The sequence below is a fragment of the Carcharodon carcharias genome, chromosome 13, assembly GCF_017639515.1.
Source record: "Carcharodon carcharias isolate sCarCar2 chromosome 13, sCarCar2.pri, whole genome shotgun sequence".
Taxonomy (NCBI): Eukaryota; Metazoa; Chordata; class Chondrichthyes; order Lamniformes; family Lamnidae; genus Carcharodon; species Carcharodon carcharias.
In genome coordinates this window covers 100071598-100088414 of record NC_054479.1, presented here as the reverse complement: position 1 = coordinate 100088414, position 16817 = coordinate 100071598, and the positions used below count along the sequence as shown (strand labels likewise).

Sequence of the window (16817 nt, the reverse complement as noted above, 5' to 3'; positions counted from 1 at the left end):
CCACAATTTCTCTGCAGAAAATGAAGGAAAATGCCACAATTCTATCTATAATCTTCAGCTATTAAGTGATGAAATCTTGGATATACCTGTGTCTTAGCTTATGACATACTTGCGCCCCACTGCAATTTGAGTGTAATTCTATTTCAGAGGCCTATTGTTTTTGATTTGTCAGCCTTTTTGGGACTACCATCCTTTGTTGAATTTTTAGTTTGGCATGGAGGTACTTTCATGCTGGTTTTATATTAAAAATGTTATAACTTGGTAAATCATTGGGTTTAATGTTGCTTTCACATCAGTATTAAATTGCCCATATATATTGGATTGAAAAATCAATAACATAAAAATGTAGGCATATAACTTTCCTTCAGTAATAGTGGATCTATTACTAAAGGATTCTGGCCTGCAAATAACGTGGTAAAACATATCTGAGCTAGGTTTAAGATCGAGTGAAACCTCTATTATTCATCAAAGTGCAGCCTCTTTCCCTCCCCCTCTCCCTCTCTCCCCAAGTGCACATTGGAACTTGATAATAAGATGCCCAAAATGTTATTTAGACTTGTTTGGCACAGCAATACCTAAGACTATACAAATCATTAAAATTGAATTGACCCTTTCTTGGGCTGTGAGAAAAAAATTGATCTTGACGGGCAGTGCAGTGAGACAGATATATCTGCAGCCCTTGGCAGGTGGGTAGGACTGTCTTCGTTACAACTGCTGTAAACTTCGTATGATTTGCAGTCCCCCGGCAAGATGCATCTGTGATTTAAACAAGGCAAGATGAACAATATCAATTACCCTTGCCCCTTGAGGCACCAAGGTATCACATGGCAGGACACCATCTAGTGGGCCAGCTGGGAACTGATAAACTGATCTCAGACAGATGAGAGAAAAAGCCACATACCTCCCTAGGGGCTTGAATGTTTTGAAGTTGAGGTATCAACTGTTGAGCTCCCAGATCACCGTATGTATCAGTAATTTATTCTGCTACAATATGAAAGTCAAAAATATTTGTATTTCATACTAAGATTTGGTAACATCTGTTAACTTTTGATTAATTAAGTTAATTGTTAATTAGAGCACAGAAAGCAAAATCAGCGTTGCTAAGCTTCATTATTTGTAGTGCTTATATCCTATAACTCACAATAATAAGAGTCGACAGCTTAAATGTGGGTTAACCTAACCTTTTCTCTCCTTTTGTTTTAGAAATAATTCTTTTCCTCCAATTAGACATTGGGATGACTGAAGCTGATGCCATCCCTCTCCCTGACAATAGTGTGAGATTAGGCGAGTCTGTTTGCAAGCTTGGTGTCACATTTGATCTTGAGATGAGCTTCTGATCTCATACCCATGCTATCTCTAAGATTCCCGTCTCCACCTCCACAACATCACTCGACTTCACACCTGCCTTAGCTCATGTGTTACTGAAACCCTTATCCATGCCTTCCTTACCTCAGGACTTGACTATTTCAATATATTCCCGGTTTCCCACATTCTACCCTCCGTAAGCTTGGGGTCATCCAAAACTCTGCTGCCCGTACCTTAACTGGCAGCACCCCTAATCACTCCTATGCTCGCTGACCTACATCAGCTCCCAGTCAAGCAAAGTCTTCATTTTTAAATTCTCATCCTTGTTTTCAAATCCCTTGCCCCTCTCTATCTCTGTAATCTACTCCAACCCCACAACCCACTGTGATATCTGCATTCCTCTAATTCTGGCCTCTTGTATTTCCAATTATAATTGCTCCAACATTAGTGGTCGTGCCTTCATTTGCTTATAGGTCCCAAGCTTTGGAATTCCCTCCCTATATCCCCACCTCTCCACCTTTCTTGCCTCTTTTAATACACTTCTTACTTCTATGGCCAAGCTTTTGGTCATCTGATCTAATAACTCCTAATGTGGCTTGGTGCCACATTTTGTTTTACCATCCTCCTGTGAACGCCTTGGGACGTTTCATTACATTAAAGTTATTAGATCAATATAGGTGATTGATGTTTTAAAACATGGTAAAGCATAAACCTTGAAATTCTGCATCATACAACCAGAAGGACATAGTTTTAGTTGTCAAAATCACTGCTGAGTTCTAAGAGGTATTTGCTTCAATCACAATAGAAGATGTGAGAAAGTACTTGGGCACTGGCAGTAGTTATAGTATTTTGATGGTTCTTCACTTTCACATATGAACTGACAAAAGAAGGAGGTGAAAATTCACAAGCTGGTCAAGCCCACCTCTCCAACAACTGCACACTATTGACCCATCTCATGAGAGACTGTGGGCTCCTGTTGGTGTGAGCAAATGTAGATAAAAGTCACATTTTCCACTAACGATTGAAATTATGCCTTGAGGGTGCTTTATGATGATGGACAGAATACTTTTTAAATGTAATCAGATTTGAGAAGTTACCCTTTAGGTCAGAGTGGCCCTACATAGTAAAAAACAATTAGTTATTGCTTAAGGCAGGACATAAGATTTGAATAGTTTCCTTATTTAGTTAAATAATTGGTATTCATAGTTTCATTTTTGATAAGGATATGAAAAGATAGAATTCTGTCGGACCTGCTGTACTTAGAAAATGAATTGATTCATTGAAATTTCAAAGAGTTATTTTGTACGTTTTGAGTTTTTACAGGATTGCATGAGTGGCATTTGGTATTGTTCACGAGCATAAAGCTTTGGCAAAGCTCTTGGTCCACAAGGGGAAAATTTGTTGAGAATGTTGAATTGCTATAGGGGAAAACGTGCCGAGATTAAATTTTTCTCAATACGTTGGCCGTGATATTACCAGGCTGTTTGCAGCTCATTGATCCCTGTGGCTAAAATGTGCAATCAGTCCTGTGGAAAAGACATCCTGATACCATGCTGAGTATTACATTGTTTAAAAGCAGTGTGCAGCAGTTTATTTATAATTCTTTACAGGGATGTACTGAAAAGCACCTCCTGACATATTGGCATTGTATGTGTCAAAGATAGGTTATAATTAGATATGTGTTTCTATTTTGTTTCTACAGTGCTAAACATGTACATTACATTATAGTAATTGTTATGTCATTTAAAAAAATAACGTGTGCTCACCAAGGGTGGCTCACTGGGTTAGTGCTGCTGCCTCACAGCTCCAGGGACCCGGGTTTGATTCTGACCTCAGGTGTCTGTGTAGAATTGGTACCTTCTCCCTATATCTGTGTGATTTCTGCTGGGTGCTCCGGTTTTCTCCCACTGTCCAAAGGTGTGCTGGTTAGGTGGTAAATTGTCCGCCAATATGTGTGAGTGTGTGTCCTCGGTATACCCTGCCTAGAGTCCATTGCCTGCTGGGATAGGCTCCGACTACTTGCGACCCTGAATTGGACAAAGCAGTTCTGGAAAAGTGAGTGTGCTTTTTCAATTAATATTGCATAATGTGGTTGGCCTGGTAATTAGGTATAATGCAATAAAGCAAAATAAAATGAAAGGTTACAAATAACAAGGAGGATATTGAGAGGAATTCTTTTTGCAAAAATTGGAATATGGCTATAGACTCAAATCAATCAGAAAATTTAATGAAGAATAAGATAAGCACAAGGGAAAATATTATTGGGGAAAAGCAGTATGACCAGTGTAGACAAGGTGGTATAACTTCTTACATTCTTTAAATTCAACAGAGAAATTCAATTCTCTTCTACTATTTAGTTTTCACCCTATGTTTGCTTTTCTTGCAGTACAGCCCTCTGTCTCATGCTTCCTTGTTTTCATTGCTGAGTGTTCACTCTGTGGATTAGTAGATCCAGCAGTTTTTTCCAGCAATGCATCATAGATAAGACTTGTTAGTTGTAGCTGTACCCAGCCCTATGTTTGGAGAAGCAACTATTTCAATGTGAATGGATATGGGTCTCCTCAGCATTGGGCTCATTGCCATGATTGCAAATCTACCTGGATTCAAATACTAAATCTGCCATTGGAAGATTTCCAATAAAAAATAGACTTTTTGTGCATAACAATGTACAGTCAGGATCTGAACTACAGGTATGAGGAGTCAATTTGACTTCCCCTGACTGCTGGAAACCAAGCAGCGTTGATGAGGAGGGGAAATTAAATTGAGCGGAGGACTTAGCAACTCTTTCCCATTCCCATACGGCCAACGTCAATTTCAAATTTCAAATGACAAGGACATCCTCCCCTAGCCAGCGGGGTCCTCTTAAAATACTGCACTCCAATAGCTGCATTTCTGAAAACTATCATAATTGTGTGTTCATATTAGTTTTTTTGGTTTAAAGTAATAAGCTAGATATCCATTGTTTCTTTTACCTTGTGTTGCTGAAGGATATTAATGTGATTTGTTTATGTTCCATTATATCCTTTAGTAATAAAATGGTTCAGAGTATATTTGGATCTGATCTCCTGAGTGAGCATTAATTCTATCACAGAGGTTTGGCATATGTTAGAATGACAAGAAACATAGAGCTCCATAATTTTTAGATTATGGTACTGTAAACAATACTCTGTGATTTGTTGTTTGGTAGTACAGAACTTGAGTATTGTTGAAAAAAGAGTTTAATTGTTTGAAAGAGTTTAATTTAAGATTGTCAGTCGGGTTCAGAGTGTGGCGCATTTGCATGTATTGGACGCTACATATGTTAATACACAAGGCCCTGTTCTTTGTAGATGGAAAGAACATGTACACACATTGCACCTGTTTCAACTAATCAAGTGACAGCCATTCACTGGTTCATTCCTCAGGGCAATGCCTTGAACAATCGGAGTCTAACTGCCTGCTTTAAATTTCAAACAATGCGTGACAGTTAACTGTCAGTTGCCATCAATTGGTGCATTCTGCATGGCAATGCCTCTACCAATCAGAGTCCACTTGCAAACCAATCAGCACTCTCTACTCATACAGTATAAGTTGCTGCTCCCTTTATATTTGGTATTCTTGTGAATTGTCCTGATGAGTGCAAGATGAAAAGTTTCAACAAAAATGTCTCTCTTTTTCAGCAATACTTTGTAAAGTTGTCTTATGATGCAACTGTTACTTCATGTTGCCAGGGATTTATTTTGAATTTTTTTTGCACTTTAGTGAGGTTGTTCTACTTTCCTGTGTGAAGGTTGAATAAATATTTCTATGAGATGAAGAGTCTTAAACATTTGCTAATAATAGTGGCTCTGCAGTGACTGGACTTTGCTTTGGAATGTCTTCTGTGCTCAAACATGGCAAGTTAGGAAGCCATATAGCTAAAGCAGGTCAACAGCTTCAAAATAAAGGTGACAATTGAAAATCAGGCCTCAGTTGTAGGTGGTAGAGTGGAATTTTAAACGCAGCAGAACCTGGGCTGCTGAGCAGTGAAAATGCCCTATGTACTTTTTTAAAAATTATCCTTTTGCGGGATGTAGGCCTCACTGGCTAGGCCAGCATTTGTTGCTCATCCCTAATAATCCCTTGAGAAGGTGACGGTGAGCAACCTTCTTGAACTGCTGCAGTCCATCTGGTGTAGGTACACTCATGGTGGTGTTAGAAAGGCACCCAGATCGGGTTGTTTCCAATTCTAAGTGAGGCTTCTTCCCACAGCCAATGAGGTGCTAAATTACCTACACTAATTATGATCCAATTACTCCACTGGGCCCTGGCAAGCAATGTGGTTTGAGCAGGGAAGTCCCCACGAAGACAGATGAAGAGGATCAGGAGGCTGAACAGACCATCCAGGCAGTTTACTTTGTGGACCCAGAAGGTGCAAGACAGCCTCCCTTGGCCCAGACACTCCTTCATTACAGCAAGACCTCCCCTCCCTCATGTTTATATGTTTGCCCTGGAGTGCACTCCTCCCACCCCCTCCCCTCTCCCCAATCCTCCCACAGCCCCTGCCCTGATTTGCTGGGATCCGGCAGATGCTTCTAACCTGCTACCTGCCCAGTCCATGTAGGAAATGGACCAACTATGGATAACTTGGTTTGGTTTCAAATTGACTTGGGTGAGCAAGACACTAACATAAACCTATGACTTCCAGCCAGAAGGACAGCTAAAATCACTCCCCCATAATTACTCCTTCAAAAATGTTTTCCTAAAATTACAGTAGAGCAGGCTATATAGGGTTTTTTCTTTATCTGAGGACATTGACTAGGGCAGAAACCATAAATAAGCAGATGGTTCCTGTAATAAGCTTAAATTGTATAAGCAAACAAACCCTTCATATGCAGTCGTATTCAATTATAATAATCAATTTTGATAATACTCCATTTGATTGTTATTTTGGGTTGATTATTAAAACGACTCCTCCAAATTTCAATGTGATAATATGTTGCACTACCGGAGAGAGCAACAAGACTGAACTGATGGATTTTATGTATAGAAAAAACCCAACAGAATGCTGAAAGTAGGAAACATCGTAATAAGTAATCAAAAATGACTAAAGCTATTGCAGCATAAATAATGTCTCCAGCTTTCCTCTGCTGTTTAGTTATTTCCAAAGTTCAAACAGAAGGCTGTCAAAGTGATAAAAATTTTCCCCAGTCCGCATGACTGTTTTGGTCTTATTTTACTTATGATATCCATGAATGTGTCCCAGATTCGATAGCATATTGACTTCATCGACTGACATTCCAGATGATAGTGCGATGTAATCGCGGACCAAAGGTGTACAAGCAATCTTTTCATTTAGCACTTGATCATCAGAGCTGTAAACCTGTATTGATAGAATCAGTCCACAATACATGCTTTTGCTGCTGCTCCCAAAGCATTAATATCCATGTGTAGTGCATCCAGTAGGATTACATGCCCAGCAACATTCAGTACTGTCACCATGTCACCAGAACAGATGCTTTCAATTATTTTGCTGCAAGGGAAGTGTGTCTTGAAAGCTTGTATGTTCCCCTGGTATGGTGATCGTGCAAAGTCTGTGCCGCCTGTGGATAGAAACAACACTTCTTTTATTGAAAAGGCTCAACTGTTGTTGGGCTGCAAAATGAGCATTTTTTTTCCATTCTGACAATCAAGCTGTGGTGAAGTTGTTCAAGCGTTTTTATTGGTTCTGTGATCAAACTGTAAGTTGTGAACCCCATGACAACACAGAGGATTTGCAGATTTGATAATGACTACAGGATGGCACTTAGCTGTCCCAGGTATCAACATCAAGATTGTAACAGAACACCACTGTGGCTGCCTCACACCTTTGCTCCTGATTGGAATGACCTTGTATATTAGTGTGCTGGTTCAGCCAGCTCTCTGAAAATCCCAGTTTTGTCACAAATGTAATTTTTTTTCTTATCAAAGTCATGTATGGGGTCCAACAAAATCTCCGTAACATTAAAGTCACATGCTTCTTCATTGCCAAGAGCCTTCTCGCATGAATTTGCTTGAATGCAATTATTATTCTGTGCTTTACAGCAACTAAAATGTGCTTGTCTGGATTTGAAATAAAACTTTCACATTATATTGCGAGACTGTTTCTTTAACGAGCAGTGAGCCACTTGCAGTGCATCATGTGATGAGGCATATTGTATCCAGTGTGTTCACAGCATCACTGTCACACCCAAGATTAAAAATTTAAGTTTTGGTTGTTCATCCAATCATTATTGTTCACAATCAGATTAAATGTGAATTGGGAGATTTGAAAACATTTTTGACAGAACTCTCCAGTAGTTAAAGATATTATCTTCAAACCCTGCAAAATTCTAGCTGTGTGGGTGTAGTAGAAAAGGAGTTCCTAGATGTATTTTAAATTAGTAAAGGCTGATATTCACTCAGAAGAAAAAGCAGTTGACAAAGTTACTTTTCTCTCCAAGGCAGCTCACTTCACTTCTATTTGCCTTGGAGACATTGTTTTGAATTGAGAATTTTGTGCCGGTACAATATAAAAGACTTCACAAATTGATCCTTGCAATCAGATCATTATAACCTGGTTCAGACACATTAATATACATGAGAAAGAATTTTGGCAGGTAAGGTTTGGTCCATAAGGCCAATTATTATAAACAGTTATCTTTAAAGGTGAATGTTCCTGTAATTATTTACATGATTTATCCTGGAATAAGGCAGAAACGTCATTGTTTATGTTGATTTTAAATATACAGCTTCCAAATGGGATCACACTCCCTGGAAATGGTTAGTAAATTCTGCTACCTCGGTTCCACAGTGACAGACAATATGCCCCCTTAAAGCAGAACTTGATACAAGCCTAGGGAAAGCAGCTCCCACCTTTGGCCAACCCATGAAGCGCACATGCATTAACATCAAGCTGACCCTGAGGACCAAGCTCTTGGTTAATGAGGCCTGTGTTCTCAGCACCTTGTTGTATGGCTGTGAAACATGGATGACTTATAGCTATCAAGAAAAGAAGTTCAACAGTTTCCGTCTCCACTGTCTTCTGCAGATTATGTGCATATCCTGGTAGGACAAAATCATAAATGGGGTAGTCCTCTTATAAGTAGAGCCTCCAAATTTGTCTGTTGTCAACTAGAGGTAGCTTCGTTAGCTAAGGCACGTCTGCAGGATGGAAGACAATTGCATACCCAAGGACTTTCTGCATGGTGAGGGAACTGGAGCCAGATGACTAGTTGGACGTCCAAAGCTTCACTTCAAGGATACTTGTAAGCGTGACATGCAGGCCTTAAACATTGAATATGGCTCCAGGGCATCACTAGCTGATGACAGACAAAAATGGTGACACCTCCTGTGGGCTGGGGTGTACCACCACAATGACTAGTGGCTGCAGCATCTTGGTAACAGGTGCCAACGTTGAAAACAACAACCCACAATGACAACATGTGCTACATTTGTGGCAGAACCTGCGTCTCAAGGATTGGCCTCTACAGCCATCAGCAAAGGTGCGTCATATGAAGGCACCCCCATCTGAAATGGATTGATTGCTGCATGACTGTCATCTTTCATAGATGGAAGGATGCTGACGTAAATGGAAAGAATCAATGTATTTACAAGAGTCAGCAAAGACCAAGCTAATATTACAAGCTGTAGCGTAATAATTTAAATGAACCTAATGCTTTCAACATAGGTGTAGATAGGTGGAATTTTCCATTCCTGCCTGCAGCAGGAATTGTGGCGGGCAGGGGCACTTAATTTAGTGGGAGGCAAAAAACTTTAGCTCCCGACAGCAGGATGAACTGTCTGAATTTTGTTCTCCCAGCTTTCAAGGTTGGTTAAAGGCGGGTCGAGTTTCCCGACGAACAATGTGGATAATCCCATTTGTATTCATTAGCATCTCATGCATGCTAATTAAAAGGCCACCTCCCTGGAATTAAGTTCTCCCTTCAAATTAAGTTCCCCACCCGCAAGAATTTAGAACATTCAGTTTTACAATTCTATGGAAGTAGTGCGTACCTGGTGAGTTTCACCTGTTCCATGACTTTGAGGTCACCTTGCCCCCTCCTTGGGGACTCCCCCGTAACTTCCCTCGAGTGCTGATGGTAAATGCTTCACCAAGGCTGGATATGGGAGGCAGATGAAGGCTGGAAGTGGGAAGTGGCGAGTGTGGTGGAAGGGTGGGGTAAAGGCTGGATGGGGGAGGCAGGCTTACAGGGGAAGGTAGAGGGGAAGAGTGTCTGGGAAATTGAGCGGGGGACAGAGGTCCCGGGGAAGGGTGGTGGGAGAGAGTCTTAGAGGGAGTGGTCTGTGTTGTTGACAACGGGGTCCTGGTGGGGGTAAACTCATGGTCGTTGTGATAGGAAGGAGCAGTCACGGTCGGAGTGGGTATTGGATTGCGGTAGGGTGACAGGATCAAGGTTAAAGTCAGGTAGGTGTAGGTCTCATCAGTGGAGAGGGGAGGTGACACGGGGGTGGGCTAGACAGATGGATAGGCCAACAAGAGGGGTAGGGTCAGGGTTGGCATGGGAATGGTAACGGGTTTTGGAACTGAGAGGAGGGAAGGCATGTGAAGGTGGATTCTGATAAGGTCGAAGGTAACGGAGCATGGTCCAAATATGACAGAGGGGAGAGGAATGGTGATATTTGGTGGGTCAGGGGTGACAGGGAGGAGAGTAGAAGGTGGTGGCTTGGTTTGAAAGGTAGTTTGCACCATTTTCCAAATCTGACCTTGACCACACACTTAATCAGTCAGTGAGATCCCTTGAGATGGGAGGAGGGTCTTTTTGAATGGGTGGAGTTCAAGATTAGCACAAGTGGCTGACTAAAGGGACACTTTTAATAATTATAAGGCAGCTGGATGTCAAAGATGCTCACTTGTGTTCTCCTCTCTATGGTGAAGTCCGCATTGTAGCAGGTTTGTTCCCGACTTATGGGTCTCATAACATGGAGATCCCAGCAAGGTGTAGAGCTGCCATTCATTCTGTGCCATTTGCCATCAACTGCAGTCAGGGGCAGGGACGAAGGAAGGGAAACAGGTGGATTCCCCCATGGGGCACGGTTGGTGGACAGCAGCCAGCTTGTGATTCCAAAGCTCCATCCTCTGAGGTGAATGGTCATGGCTAACAAGGGCTCATAAGGTTAGTCTTTCTATGGTGCCAAGGCAATGGTCTCTCCTTAGAGTCTTGAGGGTGGTGGAGGCTAGCACAGTAGTGTCAGAGGAAGGCTTTTTTGCACATGGCTCTCATCACCCTGGTCAAAGAGAAATGTCTCTGTACGCAGTCATGTACGAACAGAAGGAACAAGCTTTGACTGACAATGGGCGTATCGCTGGCAGTGCTCTGACCCAGAGATGAGTGAGAGGCAATGGCGGAGGTACCCCCGTATGTCCCGGGATGTAGTTGCTCACGTCTGTCAGTTTCCCCAGAATGAGCTGTGGCTGCAAGGACTCTGGAGGAGCAATGTGGAGCTCCTGGCCTGCATTGAGTGAATGGCAGTCCAGGTACCATTTAAAAGTGGCACCAGGACCTTCGACCCTGAGGTAACAGCGGGTGGGCGACTTCCTGCCTGCCCTGCCACGAGATTTGCTTAGCTCCTCGAGTGCATAATTAATGAGCTGACCAGCAGAAGATTGGAGTGCTCAGCCATCCCGCCGCTCAGCGGGAATCACAACGATTTTCCTGCCCACCACCGAACTTAATCTCCACAATGGAAAATTCCACCTTATGTTTTTATGAGACATGACATTTATTACAGGCAGCTCCGTGGACAAGAATGATTGTTTTGTGCAAAATTGGTTCATTTTCAATGGGTTACTTATGTCAGAGATGTTAATTTTGGCTAAACATTTTCAACTGGGGAAACCTCAAAGTGAGTCAACCAACTTCATAGAATTTCTGGAGAGTTTTGATTGTCTCAGCTACCCCCTTTCTTTCAGCTATTTTTGACTCATCACTTCTTGATCTTTATGATTGGTAGTTTTCATTCCTGATTGCCTACCTGCCTAGTTGTGATTTGCTGCTGACCTGTGAATGTGAGACTTTAGCTAATGAGATTTGAGTTTGACATAGAAATTTGCATGAATCACAATGTTATGGTGACGAGTGAGAGAGGAACTGTGATGGTTAACCAGAAAAATGGACAACACTAATGCAAAAGTCATTTTTTTGAGTCTGATATTGAATAATTCATAGTCACACTATGGTGACACTTGCTCCAGCTGTGTGCAATTGAAACAAAGATATGATCTAGGGGCATTGAAAGATCAAGAAAAACATTAAATATTGTGTCAGAGGAATTTATGAAGCAAAACAAAACAAAAACACAGATATTTATTTTCTTTCTTTTTTTAATCTAACAGGGGAATTCCTGGAAAGAAATGTGGAGCAATTATTCTAACAGCAGAAGAATTGAGCAATTGCCATGTAAGAACAAATTATTCATCATCTTCTAAATTAAATACTATATAATTATTACAGCAGAGGTGCCATCAAAGTTACCCATTAGAATTTAAACCTTTGTGTAACATAAACCTACTTCTATTAACTAATTAAGAGATTGTCTCTCATAAGCAGATCTCCATTTTTTATGTTCCTTCCAGTGTTGATAATTATTAAATGTTAGCGGGTATTATGATTTATTCAGTAATGGGTGAACTCAGTAGATAATAGGCATTGAGAACTCAGACAAGCCTATGACTCATTGCAAGTATGGGCCATTGTTCCTTAATAGTCAATAATTTCCCCCTATTTTGAGGAGTCTTCATCAAATGGGGATAAGAAGACACCATGCACATTGGAAACATACAAGAAGGATGACAGAATTGTGAAAGACTATTTAAGAGCAGAGGAAAGAACTAGGAGCATAAATAGAACATTAAAAAATACATTTTCTTATACTCCACCTTTCAGCCCTTGTATACAGGACACAATCCTCACAAATTTATCGTTTATGAAAAGTGCAGACTATCTGTTCCATCATGTCTGAATGTTCGATGAAGTCAGCATGAAGAATTTTGCATTTGTGTTAGTGGTATTTTATTCCCAGTCCCTTTCTGATGTGCATTTTCTATAGATGTAGGTAAATAATCCTTTTTTCTGTTTAAAACAATGTTTTAGTGGGACTCCAGCAAATTTTCTCTGTCTCTTTTGTTATTCACAAATTAAAGATGCAATTTAAACAAAGATATCAAGATGCCCACCAGCATTGCAGCATAAAATAATTAGCAAGTCCCAAAATATGATTATTAGTATGCCCATTAACTTGTATCAGGCACCATCTAATTGCCAGGTGAAAGATAGTGTCCAATTAATAATTTTGCACAGACATTGGTTTTCTACCACCTGCTGATTGCAGTGGAGCCAAAATGGCTTAAAATATCATCAGTAGCCCTGTGTTATGTCAGGAAATTACAATATGCAAAGAATAAGCACATATAATTTGTGATTTATTCTAGTTATACAGATATCAAATTACTTGGGGTCACGTTGATTTCTCTCAAATTCAAAGCTCTTAATACCAGAGGAAGTTCATAAATCTCAGGCTTATAAACCATTAACTTTCATTTGAAAGTGCAAGATGACACAGAATGGGACTTCTGGTTTTCATTGTTTGGGAATAAAATCAGTATGAAATAAGCAGTATCAACAAGAAAAACAGATGTCCGAATATACCTGATCAACCTTAATATTTAATTATTTAGATTCAATACATAATGTCTAGCTTTAAAGCTATTGTGTATACATACATCGGGTAAGATTCAGGCTGCAAATTTAAATTGATTTCTATTGTGTTGTACATAGATTCTCCTGTCTTTCTCATTCCTGAATTATCCTGGTTATAACGTCTTCGAAACTTGCATTGAAACAGCAACTTATGTATGATAGAATGCTGATTGGTTCAGCTATGTGTAAGACAGGCATTTCTTTTCTGAAAGAGTTGTGACTTCTAAGGAATAACAGATTTTGGAGTCATTTAAATGGGTTAAATTGCTCAACTTTGGGAGGGTCAATTTTGAATTTTCAAGACCAGGCAGGCCAGAGTATTACCACAATAGTGAGAAATATAAAAACAAAAGAATCAATGTGTATATGAAATATTAACTTGTAAAAAAAAAATCAATTTCATATAGAGCTTTCAACATTGACTGTTCCTTTGAGTTGACTGTGTAAGTTCTACTGTAAATATGTTATATTAATATTATTTATTGACCTGTTTATTTATGTTTAAATGGCTAAATAGCTAAATAGAGGCCCCTCCCACTGCTGGGACTGCCCGATCCTTCTGAAGGCCAATGAGGAAGCAGAAATTAATTCAAGTAGAGAATGTAATTAATCATTTTGTCTGTATGTTAAGAGAGCTAAACAAGTCAGTGCTTGAACCAATGCTTGTGAGAGATTCAAAGCAGAATTGTATATTTTTCAAAAGACATAGCAGTCAGTGCTCTTACACTAATTACTTACTTTTTATTACTTGTGTATTTTCATATTTTTTGCTTACACTCATAGTTGTTGCATTGGGTTTTCCATAGACTTTTCATAAGGCCCTATTTATTGACCTGTACTTTAATCATCAGCAGCATCCAAGTAATATTCTAGTAGTTTTAACAGTTTGAGCAGTAACTTTTTAATTGCTTCCTTTCACACTTGTTCTTTCCCTATTCCCCCAGGATGTTGTGGCCATGCAGTTTTGTGCCAACAAGTTAGATAAAAAAGATTTCTTTGGAAAGTCAGACCCGTTCCTCGTATTTTATAGAAGCAATGAGGATGGAACGTAAGTGATTATTAATTATTCTTTTTAACAGCAGATTGATTCTCATGGAAGTGGTGTTAACATCTTGTAATTAATTTTGCCTCAGAATTTGAAGGAAACTACTTCAGGGTGCCAAATTTTCCTTCTCAGCAGCTTGTTTATAACACTTTGATGAATGTAATACTTCTGTGAAAGTTGTATTTCTAAGGCTATGTTGGTAGAGGATGTGAATGCAATATAATGGTTTAACCTGATCTGCAATTTTCTGATACAAAATATGGGAACAACAGGACAGGTTACAAATCAACTTTATTCTGTTCCCCCTTTTTTAAAATCATTTTCCATTACCTTTCATTAATAATTGAAGAATGCTTTCACATAATGCTTCAGTGAATTACAAATCGCTTCACATTTTATGATCATTTTGTCACAACAGATGTTTTAGTAATTGTGATTTATTACAATTGTTTTTTTGGGGGAGTGAATGTTTTTCATTCATATATAATGAAGGGTCTATCTCCAAGCTGGAACCTTGTCATTGTTTAGAAAACAATTTAAATACGTTGGAGACTTTAACTACAAAGTACATTCCAATTTGACTGCTTTGCATAATTCATACCAATTCCCCCACCCCACCCCCACAAGGGCCATCTGTTACTTGTTCATGTTGTTCTTTTCAGAATGCTTACCCTTGTCCTGCTATTGTCACACTCTGCTTCCTCACCTTAATACCACTATCAGCACCATTTTTACCCCTTACCACTACCATTAACACTCCCTTTGTTCTTTTGTTCACGACATCTTTATCAATCTTTCCTTAGCCCCCACCTATCGCTGGCCTTCTATCCAGCTACACCTGCTCCACCACCGCCCCCCTCCCGCCTTAAACAGAATAAATGTCACCACATTTCCACTTCTCTGTAGCTCTGAAGAAGAGTGATACAGACTGGAAACGTCAACTCTGTTTCTCTCTCCACAGATGCTGTCAGACCTGCTGAGATTTCCCAGCATTTTCTGTTTTTGTTTCAGATTTCCAGCATCTGCAGTATTTTGCTTTTATCAAACATCCATTGACTTTAGTGGGACCGGAAGATCCCGTTGGCAGGTAGGGCTGGAAAATTCCGGCCATAAATATGAAGTATCAGTCCATTAACATTTTTACAGGTCTGAGGGGATTCGGCTTTAACTAAGTAACCAAGGAGCAATTTTAAATGTTGATTATGTATCACATATGAATCTACCACTTCATTCAGTACAATCTCTCAGCCAGACACCAGCCCCCAAATTAGTACTTAATGTTTTCTCAGTTTCAGATAATTACTTATCTACCTCCAGTTTTATCCAGTGAAACTCAAGCTTGTGGCTTCAATGCTAGTGTTTCTGAGATCTCTACTCACACTTTTGTTCTCACTGAGCACGATTTGTTCAAAGCCCATCTCATTGACCTCTCAAGTTCCAGAAAACACAAACTCCAATCGATCCAATATTTGCCAGTGGCATTCTGGTCCACACTAAATTCTGCTTATGAGCATCACCTTTCCTTTTATTGGTACCCTATCACTCAGTGTACTAATTTCAAAATCTGAATCCTTGTTTGTAAATTCCCCACCATGAGTTTGTTCTCTTACTTCTACAATCTTTTCTCACCATACATCCCACTCTGCACGCTTCAGCCACTCAACATTGACCCCCCTGCCCTTGCACGTCAACTTCTTTCCCAATTGTTAGTAGCGTACCCTTCACTTGCCTCTGCCTTACTCTTTGGGGCTCATTGTCCTTTCTGTCTCTCTGCATCTCTTCTCTCTCTGCCTCTCTTCTTTCTCTCTTTGCCTCTCTTCTTTTTCTCTCTGCCTCTCTTTCTCTCTCTGCCTCTCTTCTTTCTCTCTCTGCCTCTTTTCTTTCTCTCTCTGCCTCTCTTCTTTCTCTCTCTGCCTCTCTTCTTTCTCTCTCTGCCTCTCTTCTTTCTCTCTCTGCCTCTCTTCTTTCTCTCTCTGCCTCTCTTCTTTCTCTCTCTGCCTCTCTTCTTTCTCTCTCTGCCTCTCTTCTTTCTCTCTCTGCCTCTCTTCTCTCTCTCTGCCTCTCTTCTCTCTCTGCCTCTCTTCTCTCTCTCTCTGCCTCTCTTCTCTCTCTCTCTCTGCCTCTCTCCTCTCTCTGCCTCTCTTCTCCCTCTGCCTCTCTTCTCTCTCTGCCTCTCTTCTCTCCCTGCCCCTCTTCTCTCCCTGCCCCTCTTCTCTCCCTGCCCCTCTTCTCTCCCTGCCTCTCTTCTCTCTCTGCCCCTCTTCTCTCTCTGCCCCTCTTCTCTCTCTGCCTCTCTTCTCTCTCTGCATCTCTTTAAAATCCTCCTCAAATCATTTTCCTCCACCTTGACTAGCTCACCTCTCTTAACCCCTCTGAGACCATTGCTCCAACATGCAATGTCTCAAGACTTTAAAGGCATGATATAAATGGAAGCTGTTGTTTTATGTGGCACTTTGTAATAGGCTTTCTGAAACTCCAGGTTTACTGTATCACCAGACTCTCCGACATCCATTTTTTTTCTGACATATCACTTGCTCAAAAAAAAGTCAAGGAGGTTTCTCAGACAGGATCTCTCTCATTTTTCTGATGGGACATTGGTGATAACAATTACTGAAATAATACTCATCATATTAGGAAAAATTTGAATCACTTACAGCATGATTCTAATCCATGAGATCACTTCAATCCATGCACAGACCATTTTCCTTTATATTGACTCATTTTATAACAAAAACATGTCAGGACTCTGGATACATTTGCTGAAGAGCAGA

General features: G+C 40.3%; 1 protein-coding gene across 4 annotated transcripts in view; it reads left to right on the top strand.

Moving 5' to 3' along the window:
- LOC121285733 (copine-8) overlaps window positions 1–16817 on the top strand; it is a 755949-nt gene that overhangs the window by 213333 nt on the left and 525799 nt on the right. For all 4 annotated transcript variants that reach the window (XR_005944761.1, XM_041202466.1, XM_041202465.1 and 1 more), the window contains exons 7-8: window positions 11639–11702; window positions 13946–14049. Coding sequence is in view for 3 of the 4 variants with exons in the window: in XM_041202466.1 (XP_041058400.1) it covers window positions 11639–11702; window positions 13946–14049 (168 nt within the window). In the remaining variant the exon portion in view is untranslated. The remainder of the gene's footprint in view (window positions 1–11638; window positions 11703–13945; window positions 14050–16817) is intronic.